Here is a 25,311-nt window from a genome sequence, read left to right on the forward strand (position 1 = left end):
CCTAGCAGTTCGAAAGCACGTCAAAGTGCAAGTAGATAAAGAGGTACTGCTCTGGCAGGAAGGTAAACGGCATTTCCGTGCGCTGCTCTGGTTAGGCAGGAGCGGCTTAGTCATGCTGGCCACATGCTGTACGCCGGCTCCCTCGGCCAATAAAGCGAGATGAGCGCCACAACCCCAGAGTCGGCCACGACTGGACCTAATGGTCAGGGGTCCCTTTACCTTTAGGGGAAAGAGGGGCCTCCTAACAATTCTCAGCACTCTTTGGGGGACGTCATGACTGTTTAAAGTAGCACCATAGTACTTTCAATATGTGGTGTGGATGTAGCCTCAGACTAAGGCAGTGTTTCTCAGACTTGGGTCTCCAGCTGTTGTTGGACAACAGCTCCCATCATCCCTGACCTCTGGTTCTGCTAGCTAGGGATGCTGGGGGACCCAAGCTTGAGAAACACTGGACTTAGAGGTAAACTTGGGCTCACATGAAACACGCTGAATGACCTAGGAACAGTCTCTCTTTCCCTCTCTGCTGGGCAGAGATATAGGACACCCTGGTGGGTTGCTTTGGGAAGCAGCTGGCGGTGCCTTGTGTATATGTCACTGTGTGAAGGGCAGATCGTCTGCCTTGTGAAGAGAAGGTCCCAGGTTCTGTCCCTAACATCTCCAGGAAGCACTGGGAGAGACTCCTGCCTGGTCAATTCTAAACTAGATGGACCAATGTTCTGACTCAGCATGAGGCAGCTCCCTCTGTCCCTATGTATGTTTTGCTTCTTGAAAGACCGAGGGCTGAGACGTAAAGTGGATTTCGTGTGGAACATCAACCTGATCTAAGTCTCTGTCCTAGGCTTTCCTCACTAGTTCTTCAGGCAAGACAAGCTCAATTGCCTTGAGGAACACCTTTTGATTCATTACTGTGGGTCAGCTTGCCCTGACCTGAGAGTGTTCCAGCCACCAAGCTTAGCCCGATTCCTGTTGCATGCTGTCTGGGAGAACATGGTTTTAATCTCTCTCTTTCTCTGTTTCTCAATAGCCCAACTAGAGCCGTGACACTGAAGAGGCTACTTGCTCCTCGCATTGGTGTTTCCTTGGAAGATCCTACTCCCAACCCCGTCGCCTTTCTGTAGCCAATGAATTCAATGAACCCAATGAAACCATCGCTCCCGCCCACCCCACATGGGTACGTATGGCCAAGCTGGCCACACAAGTCCGCATTCCTTCATCCACCTCTCTCTCTGTCTTACCCTTGGGAATAAACGGAGCTGGGTGTATTCTGCACAACAAAGAGGCATCAGAAATGGATAGGTGATTGAGATGCTATGTAGCTCAGAGATAGAGCCCCGGCTTTGCATGGAGAAAGTCTTGTGATTTCAACCCTTGATATCTGGAAGTGAAAACAAGAGCCCTTGCCCTCTGACAATCGGAATTTTGAAGATACGTTGCACCTGAACATGGAGGTTCACTTTACCTAACATAGTGCACACCCATTTATGTTGTAGCCTCTGAGCGATCAACAGGCGCATGTGCATTCACTCTTTTGTTCCCCCCTCCTGCGTAAGCACCAGTCCTGCGTCTTCCTGCTCTGCTTTGGGCCGCTTACCCGCTCTTCCTGTGGTCCAGCAATCCCCACCTGCCTCCTGCCAGGCTTTTCTGCCACTTCCCCAAAGGCTCCTAATTAAAACCTTGTGCATTGTTTGTTGCTTTTCCTAGTGATGGTTCATATGCCTACGAGTCAGTTCCTTGGCAACAGAATACCAATCAGCCTGCGGGATCCCTCTCAGTGGTAACCACAGTGTGGGGAGTCAGCAACACATCCCAGAGTCAGGTACCTTCCGCATTCTTCCGAAATGGTGGGGTGGGGCGGGGAAGTGGGGTGTCTGGGCTGCGTGTTTTCGGCCATCTTGGTAACCAGTCCCCAGTGGCGTAGCGTGGGTTCTCAGCACCCGGGGCAAGGCAAGTAATTTGTGCCCCCTAACCCGTGGATTTTAGCACTCGAGTCTCTTCCGCGCCCCCCAGATGTTGCGCCAGGTGCAGCAGGCCCCCCTGCACCCCCACGCTACGCCACTGCTCCCACCACAAGTCTTCAGGACAGCCTTCCGAAGGCTGGCGCGGGGAGAAGGTCTCTCTGCCCCACCGCCAGGCTTCGGAGCAGCCTTCCGAAGGCTGGCGCGGGGAGAAGGTCTCTCTGCCCCACCGCCAGGCTTCGGAGCAGCCTTCCGAAGGCTGGCGCGGGGAGAAGGTCTCTCTGCCCCACCGCCAGGCTTCGGAGCAGCCTTCCGAAGGCTGGCGCGGGGAGGAGGTCTCTCCACCCCACTGCCAGGCTTCAGAGCAGCCATCCGAAGGCTGGCGCGGGGAGAAGGTCTCTCCGCCCCACCGCCAGGCTTCGGAGCAGCCATCCGAAGGCTGGCGCGGGGAGGAGGTCTCTCCGCCCCACCGCCAGCCTTCGGAGGAGGTCCGAGGACAGTGGGGTTCCTGCTTCCTCGAGGAGGGCCGGCCAAGCGCCCCCCCCAAATGTTGCGCCCGGTGCGGCCGGCACCCCTGGCACCCCCCACGCTACGCCACTGCCAGTCCCTAAAATGGGCGAGGAAACTTTTTTACCCCACTCCAAGGACTGCATTCCCTTCCAGGAAAACTTCTTGGGGGGGGGCACATGGGAGGGCAGAAGCTAAAATGGGCAGAGCAATGAATGCAGATTTCACCTTCCAGACAAGTGAGTGTCCTTATCAGAGTTGAAGGGTGCATTCCATGCAGGCAAAAGAGGGTGTGGCCTGAGGAGAGGGGGTGTGGCCTGAGGTGAGTCTCAAGGGCCAGACAGAGAGGCTTGGAGGGCCAGAGGTTCGCCAGCCCTGCCCTACAAGACTACACTGCCATCAAAACTGCCTAGTTAAACTAATGATAGCTAGCTAGCTAGCTAGATAGATGATAGAATACTGCCTTATACCCGGAAGTCTCAGGGCAGTTCACAGAACAAAATAAAAATATTAATAATAAAAATAAATTAAACCACAAAATATATAATCAAAATAAAAACAACAACCCAATAACACCCCTCCCCTCAGAAACCCACATTTTAAAAGGACATAGGATGTCAGGGAATACAATGACAGTGTCCGTTCTAGTTTGTTTTGCCATTTGTGGGCTCCTTTGGCAAAAAAGCCTCCCTGAGTAGTCTTATCTCCTTCATGTTGCTGCTGCCCATTTGCTTGCCCTGCCCCTCTGGGGGCTGCCCAGAGGGAGCTGGCAACATGAATGGAGGCTGCCGTTCCTTCTTCTCACTCCTGTCTCTGCTTACGGGTCTGGAGATGGCAACAAGCAGCCAGATCAGGGGCAGTGGCTCCAGGGGTTGGCAGGGGGCCCCTTGCCAGGCCACGGATCTTCAGCAGGTGCCCAGTGGCACTGGCCCCTGATGCCGGTCCTACTACCTCTGCACTTTTTACCACCCCTATTTTATGCTGCTTTTATAATTAAGTGTTTTAAATTTGTTGTTAGCCACCCTGAGGTTTTTGAACCAGGAAGGGCAGGGTATAAATAAAAAAATATTATTATTATTATTATTATTATTATTATTATTATTATTTCCTCACTTGGGCTCTTCAACCTCTGCAGGTTTTCGGAAACCCCATGGGCCCTGGGGGGAACACCTCTGGCAACCCCATGATGCCCAGCGTGGCCAGCAGCGGCTCTGGAATGAACTCGCCTCAGTTCATGGGACAGCAGCCTTTCCCAGAGGGATCTGCCAACAAGGGCTACGTGCAGCCGGGGATGTACAGTCGCAACACTTACCCCGGAGGTCCGGGCTTCACCACAAGGTAGGTTCTGGACCAGCAGATCAACCTTGGTCCATTGTGTACTGCCTGCCTGCCTGCCTGCCTGCCTGCCTGGGTCGCAGCAGGCATCAGCTTAGGTCAAAGGAACAAAAGCACTTCTACACGCAGCACGTTGTTAATCTGTGGAACTCACTCCCACAAGATGTGGTGCTGGCCGCGAACTTGGGTGGCTTAGAGGATTAGAGAGATCCATGGAAAATAAAACACTTGTGGCTTCTATCATGCCTCTGAACATCAGTTGAACAGTGCTGAAGAGTGTGCAGTTGCATTCAAGTCCTGCTTGTGGGGTTCCCAAAGACACTTGTGGGGTTCCCAAAGGTATGCCTTTGGCCTGATGCAGACATTCTTTTTATGTAGAAGTAATTCTCCCCAGTGTGAGAAGAAAGAAGGGGTGCCTCTTTAAAGACAGGGCTTGCCATCTGTGCTTTTATTGAAGTTAGTCGTCTTATTTAATTGGGGGCACCATTTTAGCAAATTATGGGTGCAGTCCTATACTTGCTTTCCTGGTTCTAAGCCTCATTGCACTCCAGGGAACTTGGTCTTTAGCCAACGCCTGTAAGATGGAGCTGCGAAAGTCTTTCTAAGCGTAGTCCTGTACACAAAATTGCTTGGGAGCTGTGAGTCCTGTTGGATGCAGTGGGACTTAATTTCTGAATAAACATGCACAGGATTGCTTTGTTAATCAGTTTGTGAAACTGATTAAATATTGCAGCCCTGATTATTATTGGTAGGTGTGGGGCCAAGAAGGACCTCACTCAACCTAACCCCCCCCCCCCAAGAAAAAAGCATTTGTCAGAAGGGTGGCTTGCTTGAGCCATCTAGAAATCCTCTCTATTTGATTTGTGTATTTTGAATTTCTAACCTACCTATTCACAATAAATCCGATGAATAAATGCTCATCCAGAATATTACATATTACATTGAATATAACAGCTCCCAGGCCTGCTTAACTCCAGCTGTTTATTTTTTCTCCTAAACAAGGAGGTCTCACAGTGCTTCTGGAAAACTGTTTAAACCATTAGGAATTTGATGGGTCTGTTCCAGGTAGTTTCACAACCGTGGGTCAGTCACCAAGAATGTACCTCAATATACAATCTTGCAGTACAAATCTGTTGTATTGCGTATCCTCTGAAGTGGTTTTTTTTTTAAAAAAATTATTTTTTACAGTCAACCAATCTATAGATTTCATGAAATAAATAAATACATAGTCAGATCTGCGGCTGTCCCGGATGCATTTTGAAGATCTGATTTTTGCAGATGAAGTTTGCAGGGTTCACTTGACCCAGCAAGTTCTGGAAGATACATTTTTTTAAAAGCTTGCTTTTCTTCAGTCTACGTTTATATAACAAATTCACAATAGAAAGGGGAGAGCAATGGCTGCCGATAGGAAGGCGATGCTCCTGTTTTGAAACATCTGGGTTGGTGTGTGGCTCCTTCACCCCCTTTTGCCAAGAACACACTGATATCTCTACTCTCCCCTTTCTGTTCTTCCTGGGGGTAGAAGGGAGTTTGCTTGCTTCTTTGGAATCATAAAACAGAAGGGGATTTTTTAAAAGGGGGGGGGAATTCTTATTTAAGGACACAGGGAAGCTGCCCTATGTTGAGTCAGAACATTCATCCATCCAGTTCAGTATTGACTACACTGACTGGCAGCAGTGCCCCCCAGCACTAATGGAAGAGTATCAGGGATTGGACTTCGGAGCTTCAGCTTGCAAAGTAGTTGGTCTGCCTTCCCCTTGTAGCAACCTCTTAACATGTGAATCAACGCTCTGCGTGGTGGAAGAACAAGACGCTTAGTGGGTGCGTGGGGAGTTGAGCTGTCAGACGCCAGTCACTTGCTGCATAGTCATCCCATTCCCCCTGTCGCCGCCACTGAGCATGTGGGGGAAAGGGCATGAGCGTGTGACTAAGCATGGTTTGCCAGCTCATGGTCGCCAGCTCATGGTCACCAGGCCTGGTTTCCCAATCACCAAGACACCTCGCTCTTCTAGCATCATCCGACTCCAGCCGGGCTTCCCTATACACTCCAGAAGGACCGTGGTGTTACTGCTTTCCCTGATGTAAGAGGCCAAGTGGAAGTCATAATTCATCAGGGATCCATCAGTTGGCAGGGCAGCCTCCTTAAGGAAAGAAGGGCAGTGGTAGTGTTGCCCATTGGTGCAGAAAGTGGGAAGCCCCATCGTTCAGCCCAGACACTGAGGTCCAGCTCCGAGGGCCTTCTGGAGGTCCCCTCACTGTGAGAAGTGAGATTACAGGGAACCAGGCAGGGGGCCTTCTTGGTAGTGGCGCCCGCCCTGTGGAACACCCTCCCACCAGATGTCAAGGAAATAAACAACTATCTCACTTTTAGAAGACATCTGAAGGCAACCCTGTTTAGGGAAGTTTTCAATGTTGGTGTTTGAGAGTGTTTTTAATATTCTGTTGGGAGCTGCCCAGAGTGGCTGGGGAAACCCAGCCAGATGGGCAGGTACAAATAATCTATTATTATTATTATTATTATTATTATTATTATTATTATTATTATTATTATTATTGCCCTTCAGAACCAACTCATTCTAGTTTTGTCCCCATCCACCTCCCTTCTGAGTTCTACAAGAGGTCAAGGAGACAAGGCTGACAAGCTGGTTGTAAGTAGGACGGTGGGCCAAACTTGATGGGGCAGCAAGCCCCTTTCCCCTAGTGAACCAGCCTCCACTGGAGAAGGAAGTAGGAAAGTCGCCTTCTGCCCATCCTGTTCCACAGGAAGCTCTCTGGATCAAACCCTTTGCTTTCTTAAAAAAGATTCTGAGGACATCCCTCTTTCCCCACTTCAAATACCAGGTTCTTCTGCCCATGGAGTAGATGTGCGTTGCCTGGTCTGTGAGACACCTCTTTCTTTTCCAGTTATGCAGGCAGCCCAAATGGCCCCGGGGGAATGGGCATTCCTTCACACACCGGGCGACCCCCTGCAGACTTCACCCAAGCAGCTGCCGCCGCCGCTGTTGCAGCCGCCGCCGCCACGGCCACAGCCACCGCCACCGCCACCGTGGCCGCCCTGCAAGAGAAACAAAGCCAGGAACTCAGCCAGTATGGAGCGGTAAGATGCAGGCGGCGCGATTTCAGCGCTTGATCATTCCCAGGGGTTTTCGAGGGTGAAGAGCGGAGCTCACAGGATGTAACTTGCAGCCGGGGAAATAGCATGAAGCCAAAGGAGTACCATCTGTTGCAATGCTATAATGAAAGGCCAAGGGCCTTGAATTTGCTCAGAGTGAAGTGGCACCTTCCCAGAGGGTGAGGGTGGTCTTTTTCTCTCTCTCTCGAAATAATTTTTATTTGATTTTGCAAATATAGAATTATAACAGTACAAAGCACATATCCATATTTAGAGATTTCTAGACTTCCCACCTTCGCCTCCATGGGTCCAGTTGTCAACCTTTTCGACTGCATATTGTTCTATAATCCATATTTTATATCACTCCATTTTGTCCATAGTATCTGCAGCTTTACAAGTGTTACTGCAATCCTGCTAATGTTTTCATCTGCTTACAGTGGTCTCCCAGACAAATTATAAATTTCCCCCATTCTTTATTAATGTTTTGGTCTTTTTGGTCTTTTCCCACCTGTGAGTCAGTTGCAGCTGTAGCAGGAAATGGTGAGATGGACCCTGCTTTGGGTGGCAGATCAGGATTGCACCTTCATGGGTGACCAAAGAGATTGCATCCCCTATGAACTTCAGATGAATATACAGAGCGGCCTAATGCTGACCTGGTTCACAAGATCTAATCATGGTTTAATAAGCCGCGATATGCACAAGCTCCATGTCTTTGTCTGCAGCCCCTTCACTTTTCCTTTTTTTGCGAACAGGGGAACAAGCCAGGAAGGCGCACTTAACCATAGCTTCCTGTTCTGTGCAAACCAGGAAACTATGGTTAACGGCTTCCAAACAAGCCAGGATTCATCAACCAGCTTTAAAAATTATAGATTTTCCTACTTTATTGTTTGCCACCATGGGCTCCTTTGGGAAGAAGGGCAGAATAGAAATAATAATAGTATTATAATAATAATTTTAAACCTTAACCATTGTTTCCTGGTTTGCGGAGAGCAGGAAACTATGGTTAGCTGTGCCTTCCTGGCTTGTTTCTCTGCTTGCTGAAAGGGAGGAGCAAAGTGAGAGAAGTGGGGGGTTGCACGCAGCTTGTGCCGTGATTTCATTGTGTGAAAACAGCCATTGAGTCAGACAGTTGGTCCCTCCAGCCCAGTATCTACGCTGACTGCCAGGATCTCAGGTGAAGAAAGATTTCTCAACACCTGTCCCCGACTTTTTTTATTAAAAAAAGATGCCAGGGATTGATGCCAGGGTGGAGAGGAGCTGGCTTGGCTGCGGCAGATACATGGGAACAGTGATGTGACGTAGTCATTAGTGTTAGACTCAGACTTGGGAGACCAGGGCTGAAATTCTGGCTCAGCTATGAAGCTCACAGAGTGGCCTTGGGCCATAGACTTGTTGTGAAGATCAACTTGGGCAAGGGAGCATGTACACCACATTGTGCTCTTTGGAGACAGGATGTAAATAAAATAATAAAAGCATATTCATTGTTAGAGACCAGCACTGGTCATCTGTTGAAGTGTGCTGTATTCTCTCATCCCTTGCTTCCACACAGGGCTTGGTTTCCTATCACATTGTGCTAACCTACCTACCTTCCATCCTTCCTTCCTTCCTTTCTTTCTTTCTTTCTTTCTTTCTTTCTTTCTTTCTTTCTTTCTTTCTTATTTTTTTCCCTTGAAGATGGGAGCTGGGCAGCCCTTCAACAACCAGTTTCTTCCTCACTCGGGGCCGCGAGGGCCATCCGTGCCCCCCGGGATGAATCCTGCCAACATGGGCGGCGTGATGGGTGCTTCTGGGATGTCTCCCATGAGCATGAACGCAGCGAGGGCGCCTGCCATGAGCGCCCTGTACGGCAGCCAGCGGATGCCCCACCATGGCTACCCGGGCCCCCCGCAAGGCCAACCGATGCCCAGGCAAAGCGTCAAGAGGACGTATTCCAATGAGGTGAGGTCAGGGTGGGGGAGGAGATAAATAGGTACTGCTCCAGCGGGAAGGTAAACGGCGTTTCCGTTCGCTCCAGCACTCATCATGGTGTCCCGTTGTGCCAGAAGCGGTTTCGTCCTGCTGGCCACATGACCCGGAAAGCTGTCTGTGGACAAACGCCGGCTCCCTTGGCCTGAAAGCGAGATGAGCGCCACAACCCCATAGCTGCCATTGACTGGGCTTGTCCGTCCAGGGGTCCTTTACCTTTAGGTGGTCTGACTCCATATAATGGAGCTGCCTATCTTCCTAACTTAACTTATTGGTGGAAATTGTAAGGAAGCCAGTTTGGGCTAATTATTAGGAGGCACTGCATACCAGGCTGCTGCCCATACTTCCTGTGTCCTGTCAAATCTATTAATGCATGCTCATGTTAAAAACATGGCAGTAGGCAGCAATACCACCCACCAGCAGTGTCGGTAGCACTTTCAGCCACTGCTGCCATGACCACCTGGCTGTTTTCTGCTATAAGGTACTTCCTCATATGCCTACCTAAGGTCCTATCTGCACCAGCTCATTAGCCCATAATGGCCCTGGGTAGCATCCTTTTCCCCCCATGCAAGTTACAACCTCATCAAAAAAGAGCCTCCGCTGCTCCCAGGATGCTTTGGGTTAAATGTCTGCGTTCCTTTTCACCCTGTGTCTAGCTCCCTCCTCCCCTGTTTTATTAGCAGACTCTTTGTCCTTAAAAAAGAGGAAACGAATAGAAAGAAATTAGGTTGATTTGTACATGTCTACCCATTCACCACAACTCATTCTGCTCAATTTGTTTTTAGGTGGGAGGGAAAACGTCTGTAACATTTACGGCTTTGCCTTTCTGTTTCACAACTCCATGGAGACATCGTAGGGCTGCTTCCATTCCTCCCTGTTTCATTTCGCACCGTGCACCAAGGTTTCTGGTGTGGGTGTAATTGCACATAGCCTATGCTATTTTAGCTATTGCTTTTTTAAAAAGACAAATATAACAATAAGCAGAACAATGAGGTCCAGAATTCTTACAAGGAAAATGTATGTATGTACGAGAAATGTGCAGGCCTGTGGCCCTCCTGAGGTCGCTGGAATCCCAACTCCCATCAGCCCCAGCCAAGCATGGCCAGTGATCAGGGATGATGGTAGCTGACAGTGCCAACAACATCTGAGAAGACTACAGGTTCCCCACATCTGCTGTCTTAAGGCTGTTTCCCGTGTTCCACAGTCTGCCATCTGCCCCCATATATCCTGAAGTCCTTTGGTCCCTTGGGGAAAGTGTGGGACCCCATGAAAGATATAATCACAGAAAATTGAGCAAGGACTCAACAACAAACCATACACTCAAGCTGTTTTAAGACACCCACTCCTGTAAAGGTTGTGGTGGAATGAAAGAAGGATTACACTTAGCCATGCTGGAAAGGAATATTTTAAGAATATTACAGGCCTGAGAGGCAAGACTGAGATATGGATATGCTTCAGGGTTCAGACTGTGGGAAGCCGTAAAATCAAAATTACAATTCGGAAGACAATCGTTTTTTATTTTAGTTTTTTATTTTTATTGGATTATGATTTGATATGTTAACTGGATGTTTTTTTATTGGAAAATTAATAAACGCTCTAACAACAACAACAAAAAGAATATTACCGGCCAATCTGAGGAGGAGGAAACTTGTAGCTACAGCACAATGCGCGACATCTGTTCCGATTGCTTACAGCAGAGATTGGCACTTGGCAGACAGAAAGTGGCAAACACATAGCATCGGCAATGACAGCGCTGACAAGATCGTTCTCCTTTGATTTCCGATGAATTAGTCAGCACTCCCAACTTCTAGACTCGTAGGCTGTTTACAGATGTAACGCTGAAGGTTTGGTGTTAAGGACCTAAGAGTCCTGCAGGATCAGACTAAAGGCCCATCTAAGCTACTATCCTGTTCTCACAGTAGTCAACCAAATGCGTGCAAGAAGCTCAAAAGCAGGACTTGGGTGCAGCATCACACTACCCACTTGCAATCTCTAGCAGTTGGCATTCAGAGACAAAGTGCCTCTGACACAAAGGTAGCACATAGCCATTGAGACTCTGTTGTTGTTTAGTTGTTTAGGCGCGTCCGACTCTTCGTGACCCCCTGGACCAGAGCACGCCAGGCACTTCTGTCTTCAATTGCCTCCCGCAGTTTGGTCAAACTCATGCTGGTAGCTTCGAGAACACTGTCCAACCATCTCGTCCTCTGTCGTCCCCTTCTCCTTGTGCCCTCCATCTTTCCCAACATCAGGGTCTTTTCCAGGGATTCTTCTCTTCTCATGAGGTGGCCAAAGTATTGGAGCCTCAGCTTCAGGATCTGTCCTTCCAGTGAGCACTCAGGGCTGATTTCCTTAAGAATGGAGAGGTTTGATCTTCTTGCAGTCCATGGGACTCTCAAGAGTCTCCTCCAGCACCATAATTCAAAAGCATCAATTCTTCGGCGATCAGCCTTCTTTATGGTCCAGCTCTCACTTCCATACAACACTACTGGGAAAACCATAGCTTTTACTATACGGACCTTTGTTGGCAAGGTGATGTCTCTACTTTTTAAGATGCTGTCTAGGTTTGTCATTGTGCCATTGAGACTAGCAGCCGTGAATTTGTTTAATCCCCTTCTAAAGATATTCAAGGTGGCTCCCGTCCCTCCCTTTTGTGGTAGTGAACCCCACAGTTTCACTACACACTGTGTGAAGAAGTACCTCCGTTTGTTAGTAAAGAAATAGTGTCCTGCCATCCTAATTCTCTACCTTTGCTCTTTCTTTCAGGGTTATCCAGGACAGCAGTACATACAGAGTGGCCAGTATCCCTCTCAAGCTGGGCAGTATGCCCCCACTGCCCCCCAGCCGTCTGCTCCGTCCCCTTCGTATCCTGGCCACAGGATGCCCATGCAACAAGGAATGAGCCAGTATCTCTCTGGCTCTGGCACTGGAGGTCCCTACTATAAGGTACCCAGTTACTATGGAAACAGCCTCCCAAGATTCTCTCGGGATGCGTGGAAGAAATTCAGCCTCCTTTCAGAGAAAGTAGTAGTAGTCATAAATGTGTCAGGAGCAGATCCAGCCTAAGTGAAGGTGATGTAGCCTGTGTCACTTTGGTTTGACCTATGGCACAGGAATGCTCTGTCGTCTGGGTCTGCCCTTTCCCTCCGTGATTTAATACTTCCATCTTTTTGAGATCCCCACCTTTTTGTCCAAAGAGATCCTAAGAAAGTGAGCCCCAGCAAAACTGGTCGCTCATCGCTTTTGTATAAAGGGGTGAGGGGTGGCGGGGAACGGCAGGCGGAAGACAAGGGCTTCCACCAAAGTTACCCAGTAAACCAGGGGTGCAAATATGACAAGAACCACCCCACCCCAAGCAGCCATCATTCAGGTGAAAGAGCCACTGTGTCACTTAGCCAGATACCCCGACCAGAAGACGATGGGTAGTATCCCACTCCAAAGGGTTGAGAGGGGGAAGGATGACTAGGCTAAGGCAGTTTTTTGTCTCGAGAATAAGGATGGTCCAGGGAAACACATTATTCTGGTACCAGTCTTTCAACTTCTCCTTTCCAGCCTACGGATCAGTTCAACGGTCAAAATGCCAACTTCAATGGAGGCAACTTCAACAGCTACGGACAGGCTACTATGAATGGGGTGAGTCTATGACTATTCCGCTCCTTCAAGACTTATCTAGGCATGTTGCAATGATGTGGAAGCCAGTTACTCACCTCTAGTCTTTTATCAGGGAATTCTTTTGTGTTTCCTTAAGTTTTGCAAAGCCCTAATGGTACTCTTGGGATGCGGGTGGCGCTGTGGTCCAAACCACAGAGCCTAGGACTTGCCAATCAAAAGGTCGGCGGTTCAAATCCCCACGACAGGATGAGCTCCCATTGCTCGGTCCCTGCTCCTGCCAACCTAGCAGTTCGAAAGCACGTCAAAGTGCAAGTAGATAAATAGGTACCACTCTGGCAGGAAGGTAAACAGTGTTTCCGTGCACTTCTCTGGTTCGCCAGAAGCGGCTTAGTCATGCTGGCCACATGACCCGGAAGCTGTACGCCGGCTCCCTCGGCCAGTAAAGCGAGATGAGCGCCGCAACCCCAGAGTCGGCCACGACTGGACCTAATGGTCAGGGGTCCCTTTACCTTTTAATGGTACTCTTGGTGGTTGTAGTCCATACACTCAATAGGGATTCATTCCCCAGCTGCCAGCTGTCCTCTTTGGACTGATTTTTCTCCTGCGAAATCAGAGGTGGGCAACCTGCAGCCCAGGGGTCTTTGGCCCTTTTTCTAATTTTGTGGGGTCATTGGCCCAATGTCATGCAGGTGTTAAGGAACCATGGAATTGCAGAGTTGGGACCACAAGGGTCATCTAGTCCAACCCCCTGCAATGCAGAAATCTTTTTGCCCAACGTGGGGCTCAAATTCATGACCCTGAGATTATGACCGTCGTGCTCTTAAGAGTGTGGCAGAGAGAGAGAGAACTAGGTGCCAGCCCACCACTGTCATATGGTCCCCAATAGCTTACCTCCCAAGGAAATGCAGGACTTGAAGGAATAAAGGTTGATGTTCTAAACCATAGCTTAGCATGATGTGTGTCAGTTAGAACAAACCACGCGCAATCAAATGGGAATTTGGAAGTTTTCACTTAACCTCAGTTTGTCATGTCAGATGGGCTGAAAAAACTGTGGTTAACAATAACTGGGATTAGTTTCGAACAAGTTACCTTCAGGCCGCAATTACTGACTCACTATTGTTAAGATTAATCCCAGTTTCTGGATCTGGACAACAAGGCAAACTGTGACCAATCAAAAGCGGAAGAAAAAGCTTCTTTGCTCCTACTTCTGGTTTCATGGGATCAACAGCAGCGCACCCACCCACAGCTCTCTGAGGCTCATTCCTGTTTGTGCACATCACACCAAACCAGGATTTAGTGGGATGTGGGAATGCAGTCACGCTGTCTCTGCCCATTAGCCACGTGGCTTTCAACATGTGCCCTGCTGCATCAAGTTAGCTTGATGTTTTGATTCTTCTTTCAGCCTGGAAGATCCATGCCTGGTTACCCCAGCTCCCCGCTACCTGGGAATCCCACCCCTCCAATGACACCTGGCAGCAACATCCCCCCATACATGTCCCCAGGGCAGGACGTGAAGTCCCCGTTCCTTCCAGACATCAAACCCAACATCAACTCTTTGCATCCGTCTCCCTCTGGTAAGTCTTTGTTTCATATCGAGACCCCTGTGTTCTGGCTGATTTACCTCCACACTCCCACTGGGTTCAAGGGGAATCGTTTGCGAAAGGCCCAAGGGATTCTTAGAGGCCATGAATGTCCCTTAATTGTTATTTTTTTTAAGACCCCCTTTTTCCAGTAATCAGATTATCCACCTGATCTTAGGAGGTTATATAGCCAGTCATTAAACTGGGAGGGGCAAGCATTTTAACTGAAGTCAACTTTCTCAAAAACGCGATGACGCCTTAGGCTGCTTCCTTTCTGTATCGTGTTGCAGTTCTCAAGAGCAAATGAGAGTGCCCTTTGAGCACCATCCCCAACACCAGCTTTGAACACAAAGACCCACAGAAAGGCAATATTGGTAGCTGTTGCAATCTTTTATGGGATTCCCTTCCTTGGGAGGTTTCCCAGAGCCCTAACCTGAGTGTAGGCCTGAATTATTAACAGCACTTCTGTTTGTACAGTGCTTTGGCGACTGTAGATGAGAAACAAGTGTTATTTTAATTTATTCTTGGTTTTATATTAACTTTAATAAAATCGTTCTGCTCTGCTCTGGAACGCTAAGCTTAAACCAAGTAGCTTCACTGGACGCTCATTGAACATGACCTATAAGGCACCTCTTCTGCTTGGTACATAAGAGGAATATCCAATCTCCTACCTACCCTTTGGAAACTTTATACAATAAAATGTTGTAGTTTGGAGTGCTCCTGTTCAGAGTTCCAGTCAGTCAGCTGTACTTTTTTCAGGTCCTTCCATTCCACACAGAGTTGTTCTGTTTCCTTTCTCCACTCCCTACCCCCGCCAACAATTAATCTGCTTTCTTTGGCCACTGAGCAGCCTGCCCTCACTGGGCTACTGTCACAATCCACCGGGTTCCAGTTCCACAAGGAAGAGGTCCCTCACCAAAGCACTTCGACAACAAGGGCATCATTGCCAAGGCAGTGAAATCCAAGCAAGCCATGGTTAAGCACACAGAATCTGTCTAGCTCAGAAGATCCTCCGTAGGCCAGTAAAGAGTCCACAGTCAGCATCACAGAGAATTCAGCAAAGCACAGCACGGGGTTATGGAAGAAGAAGCCAGCAGCTGCTCGGGCCTTCTAGCAGCTGTTAGTAGTGAAGGAGTTTGGGGAATTGCTTATTCACAAGTAGCACAACGACTCTGGCTGTGTCATGACTCCTTGGCCTGGGTTTTGGCCTTCTGGTGCCATTGTTCATGAGGACTGGGTGATGGTTCTACCAAGGTCATCCTCTGGAGCTTCAGGAGTTCTGTAGCAGGTCTCAACCCAGAGGGCTCCTCAAGGACTGGTTTTAAGAGGACCCTTCCTTCTCAAGTTCTTTGATCTGTGATGTGTCTCTGCTTCAACCTCCAAATCTACTACCAGATCAGGACTAGGCCTGACAGCTGCTTTAGTTGTGAAGTTCCTCCCTTCAGGTTTCTCCTCCCCGAAGGTTTCTTGTACTTCTGGAAACCTTGGGTTCCCCATGAATGGTGGGGCTGAATTGGCTAAGTAAGGAGAACTGAGTTCACACATGCACACAGGGAGGCGGCGTTTTTTGACTCAGCCAGGATTCAGTTTGTGCATTTAGCAGAATCACATGGTAAAGCTTCTCTAGATGGCAGGACTTCACACAGCATGTTGGGAAAATATTAAACACGAAGGATTCAGGTGATGTGGACATTTAATGTTTGAATTTAAATTTGTTATGTAAAACTACAAAAAAAATTTTTTGAAAAGAAAGCATTAAACACACACACACAAAAAAACAACAACCTCCACACACTTCCCTGTATATAAAAAAATGCATGTGAGCGAGAGAGGTTTAACCCCAGCCTTCTCAACATGCTGTTTACTTTTTGAAGTGGAGTGGTCTTTTTCATGGAATAGCATTAAATATATGATTCCTTCCCCTTTACCTCCCCCTTGCTGCACCCCCCCACCCCCGGTCCCATTGCCCAAAGTGATTCAGTCGAGGACAAGCTTTATCACTTGATTCTGCTCCAGATTTAGCCAGCAGATTCGGGGAAAACAGCAGAATTTCAGTAGTTGGAGGATTCCACGGCAGTTCAGAAGTGGCAGTTGGGTGCTTGGCCCCCATGTGAGGGAAGGGCGCCTGCGGACCTCATTAATATGCAGTGGGTACAGTCTGGGGTGGGGTGGAAAGGAGAGCAAGGAGTTCCTGCTTCCCCCCAAATGCTTGGAAAGTGCAGGGTCGTGGGGGAGGGGGAGGGTGGCGAGACCCCTGGAGCCACAGAAGGAGCGGCGACCAGGCCTCTTCTCTGCGCCACCTGCTTCCTCATCCCACCTGCCAGGCATTTGCTTTGGCCCCAGGCGCACGCCGTCCCTTACGGCATCCCCGGCTGCCGGATCAAGCTGGCCTCTGCACCGGCCTTGGTGCCCCTGCGCTGCCTCACGGTGCCCGTTGCCTTGTGCCAACAGCCCACCGCCAACCCTCTCTCTCATCTCGCCCTGCCAGGAAACCCTTGCGACGAGCTGCGCTTGACCTTCCCCGTCCGGGATGGGGTAGTGTTGGAGCCCTTCCGCCTCCAGCACAACTTGGCTGTCAGCAACCACGTCTTCCAGCTCAGGGACTCGGTTTACAAGACTCTGATGCTCAGGTGAGAGAAACGGCCTCCTCCTTCCCCCCCCCCCTGTCGCCGTTGTGCTTCCTGCAGAGGAGCTCATTTCCTCCCACCGGGGTCACCGGGAACGCTCTGTTGGGAACAGAGAGAACATCCGTGCTTCAGAGTCTGCACGGAAACAAGAGAGGAACTGGCTGTGATTCAGAAAGGTCTTCCTTGTTCCTTGGACCTCTTCAGCTCCTTAAGACCAGAGAGCCCCCTATTTCACTGTATCAGACCTGTGGGGCCTTTGGCCCTCCAGATGTTGTCAGACTCCAACTCCCATCAACCCCCAGCCAAAGTGTTCGGTGCTGATGGATCATGGGACTTTGAGTCCAGCAGCACCCCCCTGCACTAGACCATCCAAGTACTCAGTTGCATACATACCTGGAACACAGGTAGTCTGAACGTCTTACATCAGAAAGATTGTAAGGCATTCTGGGCAGCCATTCACCGCACTTTTAAAAGGAACAGTGGGTTATTTAATTGACTGGTTTTTGTTCTTTGCAAGGGGTGGAGGTAGCAAGTTCACCTTCTGTTCTGAACCTCCAAAATAGGTCTGGCAGTAAGTTCCAAAACCGATCCTCAGTTTTAGCTGGGGAAAGGCCCATAGCTCAGTGGTAGAACATTGCTTTACATGCAGAAGGTCCCATGTTCATTCCCTAGCATCCCTGGATAGGGAGAGATGACGCTGTCCGAAAGCCTGGAGAGTTGCCAGCCAGCCAGTGTAGACAGGACTGAGCTCATTGGGTCAGTGGTCTGACTTCGTATCTAAAGTATCTTCCTGTGTTCCCAACATTTCTAACTTGTCAGAGACGGAACTGAAAATCTAAGAGGGGAGAAAAGAAGGGGGGAATCCAGAGAAAAATGAGGCGGGGTGTGTCCACAAGAAATGATTTTCTCAGTTGGGAAAAAGGGAAGAGGGCTTTCACATCTCTATCCAGAAAGAGATCTGCATTGAACACTCAATGAAGGCTTCTGAGACGCTCATTTCTGAGGTCTTTCCTAGCCATTGTTTGACTAGCATCAGACTTCCAGTATCAACCAGGGATTGCCTACTCCCATTTTGGCTGCAGCTCCGTGTTTAATTTTGAGTGGCATCTGTTGTGTTGCATCACAACAGTAACTACTGCAGGTTACAACTCTGATGGGCCGAACTGGCCACAGACTGCCTGCATCAGGGCACCTGCAGGATCAAAAGCCCCACTTTCCCACGTAGAGGTAGATTATTATCTCATCAGCCTTTCAGTTGTGGAATTCCCTTTGCCACAGAGGTGCACCGGGTACCTTCATTACGTAGTTCCCATCCTATGCTGAAGATGCACATCTTTACCCCAGTCTTCAACAACTGACCACCCTAGACTATCATTTGTTTTAAACTGATTTTAATATTGTATTTTTAAAATTGCTCTGGGACCTTTTGGTGAAGGGTGGTTAATATTTCAAACTAACAATCATAATAATTTGGCCCCTTGGCTCTGAAGAACTTCTCTCTGTCCCCTTCCTACATAGAGAAGTTCTCTGGTGTTCCCAAGGAGAATAGCTTAAAACAGAAACATGCCAGACTTTCTGTGTCTTGAGAGATTCTTGCTGTATCCCTGTCAGCCCTAAATCCGTAGCACAGGGATGCTTTGCATCAATATGGGTTCAGTCCCCAGCATTCCATAGGGAAGGACCTGTGTCCAGATGGAGCAATACTTGCAGCCAATGGTTCACCTTGCTAAAAGACAGTTTCATATGTTCCTGCAATGAGCCATGGTCTTCATGGTTTATCAGTGGCTTTATATGCCACTGGTGAGTGGGGCAATGGCAAAAATGAGCGGAGCAACACATGCAAATTTTACATTTGCACAGAAGGCTCACTCACACACCCTTCCACCCAGGAGGCATTATCAATGCAAGAGGCATCATCAGATTTCAAGGACATACCCCATGCATGAGATGCAGAGCAGTGGCAGCCTAAAGAGTGAGTGCATGGCCTGAGTGGAGTTCTGAGGGCCAGATAGAGAAGACTGGAGGGCCACATCTGACTCTCAGGGTCTTGCATACGTCGCTGGTGGGCTACCCAAGGAATCAGCGTTTCGTTGCTGTTTTTCGAAAGGCGTTTCATTTGCTTTCCCCAGGCCTGACTTGGAGCTGCAGTTCAAATGCTACCACCACGAGGACCGGCAGATGAACACCAACTGGCCAGCCTCCGTGCAGGTCAGCGTGAACGCCACGCCCCTGACCATTGAACGGGGAGACAACAAGACATCACACAAGCCGCTCTACCTAAAGCAGGTGTGCCAGCCGGGCAGGAACACCATCCAGATCACCGTCACCGCTTGCTGCTGTGTAAGTTGCCTCTTGGATCCCTTCTCTTCCCAACGCCCCCCCACCCCCCACCCCGGGGATCTCTTGTTCCCACAGCTGCATGGAGCCCACTGATGAGTTGCCTCTGTTTACCCAGGAAAACACCCTGCAACTGTGCCTTCTCTGTGGCGTATCCCCGTCAAATTCATTGTGGGGATCTGCTAAATACTTTGAATGTTCCTATGGCCGTGTAAAAATACTGAGGCCTTATATGAGAAATAGCCAAATGCTCTCACTATACCTCTTTAAACAGTCGTGGCTTCCCCTCCAAGCATCCTGGGAACTGTAGTATGTAAAGGGTGATGAGAGGCCTAAGGAGACCCCTGTTCCCTTCACAGAGCTACAATTCCCAGAGTTCCCTGAGAAGAGGGATTGATTGTCTTAACCATTCTGGGAATTGTAGTGCTGCCGGGGGAAGAGAATAAGAGTCTCTTAAAAGTGCTGGGTCCCCTTAACATATTACAGTTATTGGCATTCTTTGGGGGAAGCGATGGTTGCTTAGGTACAATAGTGCTTTCAGTGTTTGTACTTGGCCTCAATGGTGCATTTTGCACATAGCACATCCGTGCAGGAGCGGCAGGTGGCGATGCAGAGCCCTGAAGCTCACAATCAGGATAGGACGGCCATAAGTCACCTGTCCCAGGGTTGTTCTTCAGCAGCTGCTAGTCAGAGACATGCAGCCTCTGTGGATTTGTTGCTCTGATCTCTTGAGAAGAGGGCGAGACCCTCTCTTTCCTATTCACTTTGTTCGTGCCATGCATGGAATCTCCCGAGACACAGCCACTAACCTCTTTTCTCCTCCTCCTTCTTCTCAGTCTCACCTCTTCGTCCTGCAGCTGGTCCACAGGCCCTCCGTGAGGTCTGTTTTGCAAGGCTTGATAAAAAAACGGCTTCTGCCAGCGGAGCACTGCATCACCAAAAGTGAGTTATGCGCTCAAAGAGCATAAGGAGAACTTGCTGGATCTGGGTAAACTCCCATCCAGCACAGCATCCTCTTTGCACAGTGGCCAAGCAGACGCCCACGGGAAGCCCACACGTTAAGGCAGGAGTGCAACAGCACTCTCCCTGCTCGTGCTTCCCAGCAAACTGGCATTCAGAGGCTTACTTAATACTGGAGGCAGGCCTGTGTGGCAGAAAACGGAGCGACCTGGTACATATTTACTGGGCCTTGGAAAGCTACGCTGGCCAAGGGGTCCTGCTGGGCTTACACTGTCATGCCAAGAACACCCTGTACTTCCCAGCCAACTGGGGTCTCCCACTCCAGCCATCAGATGTGGGCCTGACTGGAGATAATCGTGGCTGGTAGTCATTGGTAGCCTTATCCCTCCATGAATTTGTCTAAGCTGCTTTTAAAACCGTGCAGTTTGCTATCCAACGCTACATTTCGTAGTAGCGAATGTCAGGAGCTCGTCCTACACTCGAGTAGGACCCTGGCAGAGATACCTGTCCGACTGGCATGTTCTCTCCCTCCTGGTCGATCGTTCGGGAGCTACAAAAGCTTTCTTCAGCCCGAACATCACAGCGACCGATGCCAACTGACACCGGCACACTTAGGGATCCGCAGAGTCTTCGCAGCTTGCGTAACAGAACTCAGCATTTTGGCTAATCTACCTTATTTACATATAAACACACACGTAGCACTGCAACACGTCTCACTCTCGAGCATCAGGCAGCAAAGAGAAAGAACAAAGGACAATAGTCCCACTTCACGGAACACAGTAACACAAAAATCCTGTCTCCGTCACTTCCCACTCTGTAGAGTCAAAACATACGCCATCATGTGATAGACAAAAATCCCATGACTGCAGTCATGGAGCAGGAATTCTAACAGTGAACATAGTTCAACTGTGCGCTCTCCTGCCTATGAATTTTGTGATGGAGGCCAAAGAGCCCCGCTGTTTGCAACAACGTCCCTTTTCCTTCCCAATCCTTAGTAAAGCGAAACTTCAGCAGCGGCACAATCCCTGGAACTCCAGGTCCAAATGGGGAAGATGGAGTGGAGCAAACGGCCATCAAGGTGTCTCTGAAGTGCCCCATTACTTTTCGGAGAATCCAGCTTCCTGCCAGGGGTCATGATTGCAGGCACATACAGGTGAGTGCATGCAGCCTTCCTTCCCATTCTGCTGCATCACTGCAGCCTCATAGAACTGAGCTCCACCAATGGCACTGTTATCTCCCGCTGCCCCTCCAAAGTTTGCAGAGTGGCTTCTGCCCCCTTGCCCATGTGATCTCCCATCTAGGCAGCAGCTGAACTGCCTCGTACAATGGCAGGCCACTTTTAGACATCTAGACTGGGGAGGAGGTTTTCTTCGGCTGCTGTCACTCCCAAGACCAGGGATTGTGTCCTGCTAACTTCTGCTGAGAGCAGACCCAATAAAATGAATGGACCTAACCTTGCCATGCCAATTAATTTCAGTGGGTCTACTCTGAGGGATTCTTGCACACATTTAAAGCACATTCAGCACTCGGCACAGAATCCTGGGAACTAGTTTGTTAACCAGGCAGAGGACCTTCTCGGTAGTGGTGCCCACCCTGTGGAACGCCCTCCCTTCAGATGTCAAGGAAATAAAAAACTACCTGACTTTTAGAATACATCTGAAGGCAAACCTGTTTAGGGAAGTTTTTAATGTTTGATCATGTTTTTAATATTTTGTTGGGAGCCGGCCAGAGTGGCTGGGGAAACCCAGCCAGATGGGCAGGGTAGAAATAAAATTGTTGTTGTTGTTGTTGTTGTTGTTGTTATATTGCTAGAAATTGTGGCTCTGCAAGGGGCAAACTACAGTTCTCAGGATCCTTGGGAGCAGGGGTTGCACTGTCAACGTGTGTGTGTGTGTGTGTGTGTGTGTGTGTGTGTGTGTGTGTGTGTCTGTGCAGCCTGAGTGTGACTAACATTGGATACAACCGTAAATTGCTGCCCCCTCTTGGGGAAATCTACACCTTCTTCCCAACCAAATTCCTTGTCTTTTGCTCAGTGCTTTGACCTGGAGTCCTATCTGCAGCTGAACTGTGAAAGGGGGACGTGGAGGTGTCCTGTTTGCAAGTGAGTATTTGTGGGTGAGGCCCCTGACCTTCGCAGGAGCGGGTGGCATCTATGAAATGCAAGAATGTAGTCAGCAAAGCAGTATAAGCACTCAGGAAGAACCCTCCTGGACCAGACTAGCCACTCGAACCCCAGCATCCTGTTTCCCATAGCGGCCAATCAGATGCTTCTTAGAAACCCACAGGCAGGGCATGAAGGCAGTAGCTCTCCCCTATTGACTATAGTACCTGACAGTGCTACTCACCTGCTGTGCCACTCTAGCAAGATGGCTCCCTCTCTCTGCCCTGTCTATTTCTTGTGCCAATCGTCTGCTAAACTTCCGTAATAATGAACAAACCATGGGGACTTGTGTGGGACATGGAGAAGGGGAAAGAAGCGGTTGAGAATCTGTATGTGTGTGTCAGAGACAAGGAACCTGTGGCCCTGCAAATTTTGGGCTCCCAATTCCCATAAGCATCAGCCAGAATGGTCAATGGTTGGGGATGATGGGAGTTGTAGTCTAGCAACTCCTGAACAATCACAAGCCCCCATCTTCAGTATATGTAAGATAAAGGGACCCTGACCATTAGGTCCAGTCGTGGCCGACTCGGGGGTTGCGGCGCCCATCTCGCTTTATTGGCCAAGGGAGCTGGCGTACATCTTGCGGGTCATGTGGCCAGCAGGACTAAGCCGCTTCTGGTGAACCAGAGCAGCACACGGAAACGCTGTTTACCTTCCCACCGGGGCAGTACCTATTTATCTACTTGCACATTGACGTGCTTTCAAACTGCTAGGTTGGCAGGAGCAGGGACCGAGCAACGGGAGCTCACCCCGTCGCGGGGATTCGAACCGCCGACCTTCTGATCGGCAAGCCCTAGGCTCTGTGGTTTAACCCACAGCGCCACCCGCATCCCTTTTAGTATATGTAGTCAGAAGCATATTGCAAGCCCCCAGCCTTTACACTTCTCTGAGCAGTGTTTGTTGCTACCACCGCTATTACTGCTAACTATTGTGTTCTTTGCTTTGTTCTCAGTAAAACAGCCCTGTTGGAGGGACTCGAAGTGGATCAGTACATGTTGGGGATCCTAATCTACATTCAAAAGTAAGTGTCCATTCAGAAAAAGTGAACAGCTACCATCAGATCCAGATTTGTGTGTTTGTATTTAGACTTCAAACCATTTCCAAAGCAAAAAAAGAAAAGAAAAAAAAGGGTCAAACCGAAAGGAACCGCATATCCATATAAGACGAGTTAGCAGAAATAAAAGTTACACAAACCAAAATAATATTTAATGTTTAAAAAACAGAGACAAACTTAAGATTCTGACTATCCTGCCCCAAAATCCCTAGCATCAAGTAATTTAGGTGGGAAATGTGTGGTCTTTGCAGATGTGTGTCTATGCTTTCCACACAGTAGACAGATTGCAGTTTCCTTGTGTATTTCCTTAAAATCCGACCCAGATATTCTTCCTTCAGCATGTCGTGCAAAGCACACTGTGTAATAATACGTGCAAGATTTTCACCCCATTTCAAATCACAAGGACAGGCACGCCCAAAATAGGGCCTATAATTATAATAGTATGGGATCTTCACCACCTGGGGGCAGCCAAGTGCTGGAGCCAGACCCCTCCCCAGCCGATTACCCCTTCCTTTGTGATTTTGTCATGGTTAGACAAAACCTACTGTGTTGCGATAGGAACGGAATGAGAATTCAGGTAGGGAAAGGCCTTAGATCAGGGATGGGGAAACCTGTGGCCATCCATATATTGCTGCGCTACAACTCCCATCACCCCTGACCATTGACTGGGACTGATGGAAGTTCATCCATATCTAGAGGGCCACAGCTTCCCCACCTCTGCCCTGGATAAACTCGCTCATCACGGAGACCAGAGGTTTTGGAAACAGAAGAGGCAGCCAGCAGAGACCCATTTTGGAAGAGAGTGCCAGTCCAATGTGGTGTCTTGTCAGACGAGGACAGGAGAGGTCTGGGTTGAATTCCGTGCTCAGCCAGTTAAGCAAACTACAAGAACAGCTGTTGCCTCTGCTTTCCAGGGTTGTTGTGACATAATATGATGATGATGATGATGATGATGAATCCCCCACCCATCTGGCTGGGTTTCCCCAGCCACTCTGGGTGGCTTACAGCACATAAAAAAATTGTAAAACATTAAACATAAAAAATTTCCTGATACAGGGTTGCCTTCAGAAAATTGTGGAAATTTTGAAGCAAATATGTATTCTGGGTCAAGGTACAGGCCTGAACAGAGAGGGGTCATTCAGGTAGGACTCTGAGGCAAAAGTCTATGGCCTTAGCAAAGTGAGTGGCCCCAACTCCGAAAAGAATCACTCTCCACATTCGAAGTAAATGTATATTTACCTCTTAAAGAGGCTCCCCAATAAAACTAAGTCCAGAGTCTAAAATGATGGGACTGCATCGCTGGGCCTGACAAGCCCCAATTCCAGCAGAAGAAGAAGAAGAAGAAGAAGAAGAAGAGTTTGGATTTGATATCCCGCCTTTCACTCCCTTTAAGGAGTCTCAAAGCGGCTAACATTCTCCTTTCCCTTCCTCCCCCACAACAAACACTCTGTGAGGTGAGTGGGGCTGAGAGACTTCAGAGAAGTGTGACTAGCCCAAGGGCACCCAGCAGCTGCATGTGGAGGAGCGGAGACACGAACCCGGTTTCCCAGATTACGTGACTACCGCTCTTAACCACTACACCACACTGGCTACAGCACCACTACCCCCGAAATTTATACGAGCCAGAAAGCTTTCCGAGAGGCAAAGCTTGGGGATTGGCCAGCCTGATTCAAATCCTTGCTGAACCCCGGCTGAGTCACTGGACAGCCACTGTCCTCAGCCTGACATCCTCCACAGAGTTTCATTTATTCCGTTTATATCCCACGCTCTCAGGCAGCTTACAGTAACGAGGCACGATTACACAGCCCTTGAAGGCAACACAAGACGCACAAAATGAAAAACAAAAAGCCAGTCAGCTCTAATATTGCAAGCACAGAACCCGAGGGAGCTCAGACTTTCAGAATATCAAGCAGTCATAAAGGTTCACCATGAGCAGATAAAAAAAAATGCTTTGCAATGGTTTCTGTACTATTTTTTATTATATTATTATTATTACTACATTTATATCCCTTTTCTCCAAGTTGCTCAAGGTGTACATGGGTCTCCTCCCCTTTCCTTTCACGACAATCCTGCGAGGTAGGATAGGCTAAGAGATGGCGACTGGCTCAA

At 49.0% G+C, this 25,311-nt stretch overlaps 1 protein-coding gene across 1 annotated transcript in view; it reads left to right on the forward strand.

Annotated features, from left to right (window-relative positions):
* Positions 1-25,311, forward strand: part of ZMIZ2 (zinc finger MIZ-type containing 2) — a 106,758-nt gene that overhangs the window by 70,862 nt on the left and 10,585 nt on the right. The window contains exons 2-15 of the mRNA XM_081171628.1: positions 1,025-1,171; positions 1,702-1,816; positions 3,598-3,800; positions 6,702-6,894; positions 8,584-8,847; positions 11,638-11,817; positions 12,424-12,504; positions 13,886-14,057; positions 16,552-16,693; positions 18,820-19,030; positions 19,864-19,969; positions 20,983-21,140; positions 22,021-22,088; positions 23,101-23,169. Of these exons, the coding sequence (XP_081027754.1) occupies positions 1,122-1,171; positions 1,702-1,816; positions 3,598-3,800; positions 6,702-6,894; positions 8,584-8,847; positions 11,638-11,817; positions 12,424-12,504; positions 13,886-14,057; positions 16,552-16,693; positions 18,820-19,030; positions 19,864-19,969; positions 20,983-21,140; positions 22,021-22,088; positions 23,101-23,169 (2,012 nt within the window). The 5' untranslated portion in view covers positions 1,025-1,121. The remainder of the gene's footprint in view (positions 1-1,024; positions 1,172-1,701; positions 1,817-3,597; positions 3,801-6,701; positions 6,895-8,583; positions 8,848-11,637; positions 11,818-12,423; positions 12,505-13,885; positions 14,058-16,551; positions 16,694-18,819; positions 19,031-19,863; positions 19,970-20,982; positions 21,141-22,020; positions 22,089-23,100; positions 23,170-25,311) is intronic.

This window comes from Podarcis bocagei (assembly GCF_964188305.1).
Source record: "Podarcis bocagei genome assembly, chromosome: 15".
NCBI classification, from domain to species: domain Eukaryota; kingdom Metazoa; phylum Chordata; class Lepidosauria; order Squamata; family Lacertidae; genus Podarcis; species Podarcis bocagei.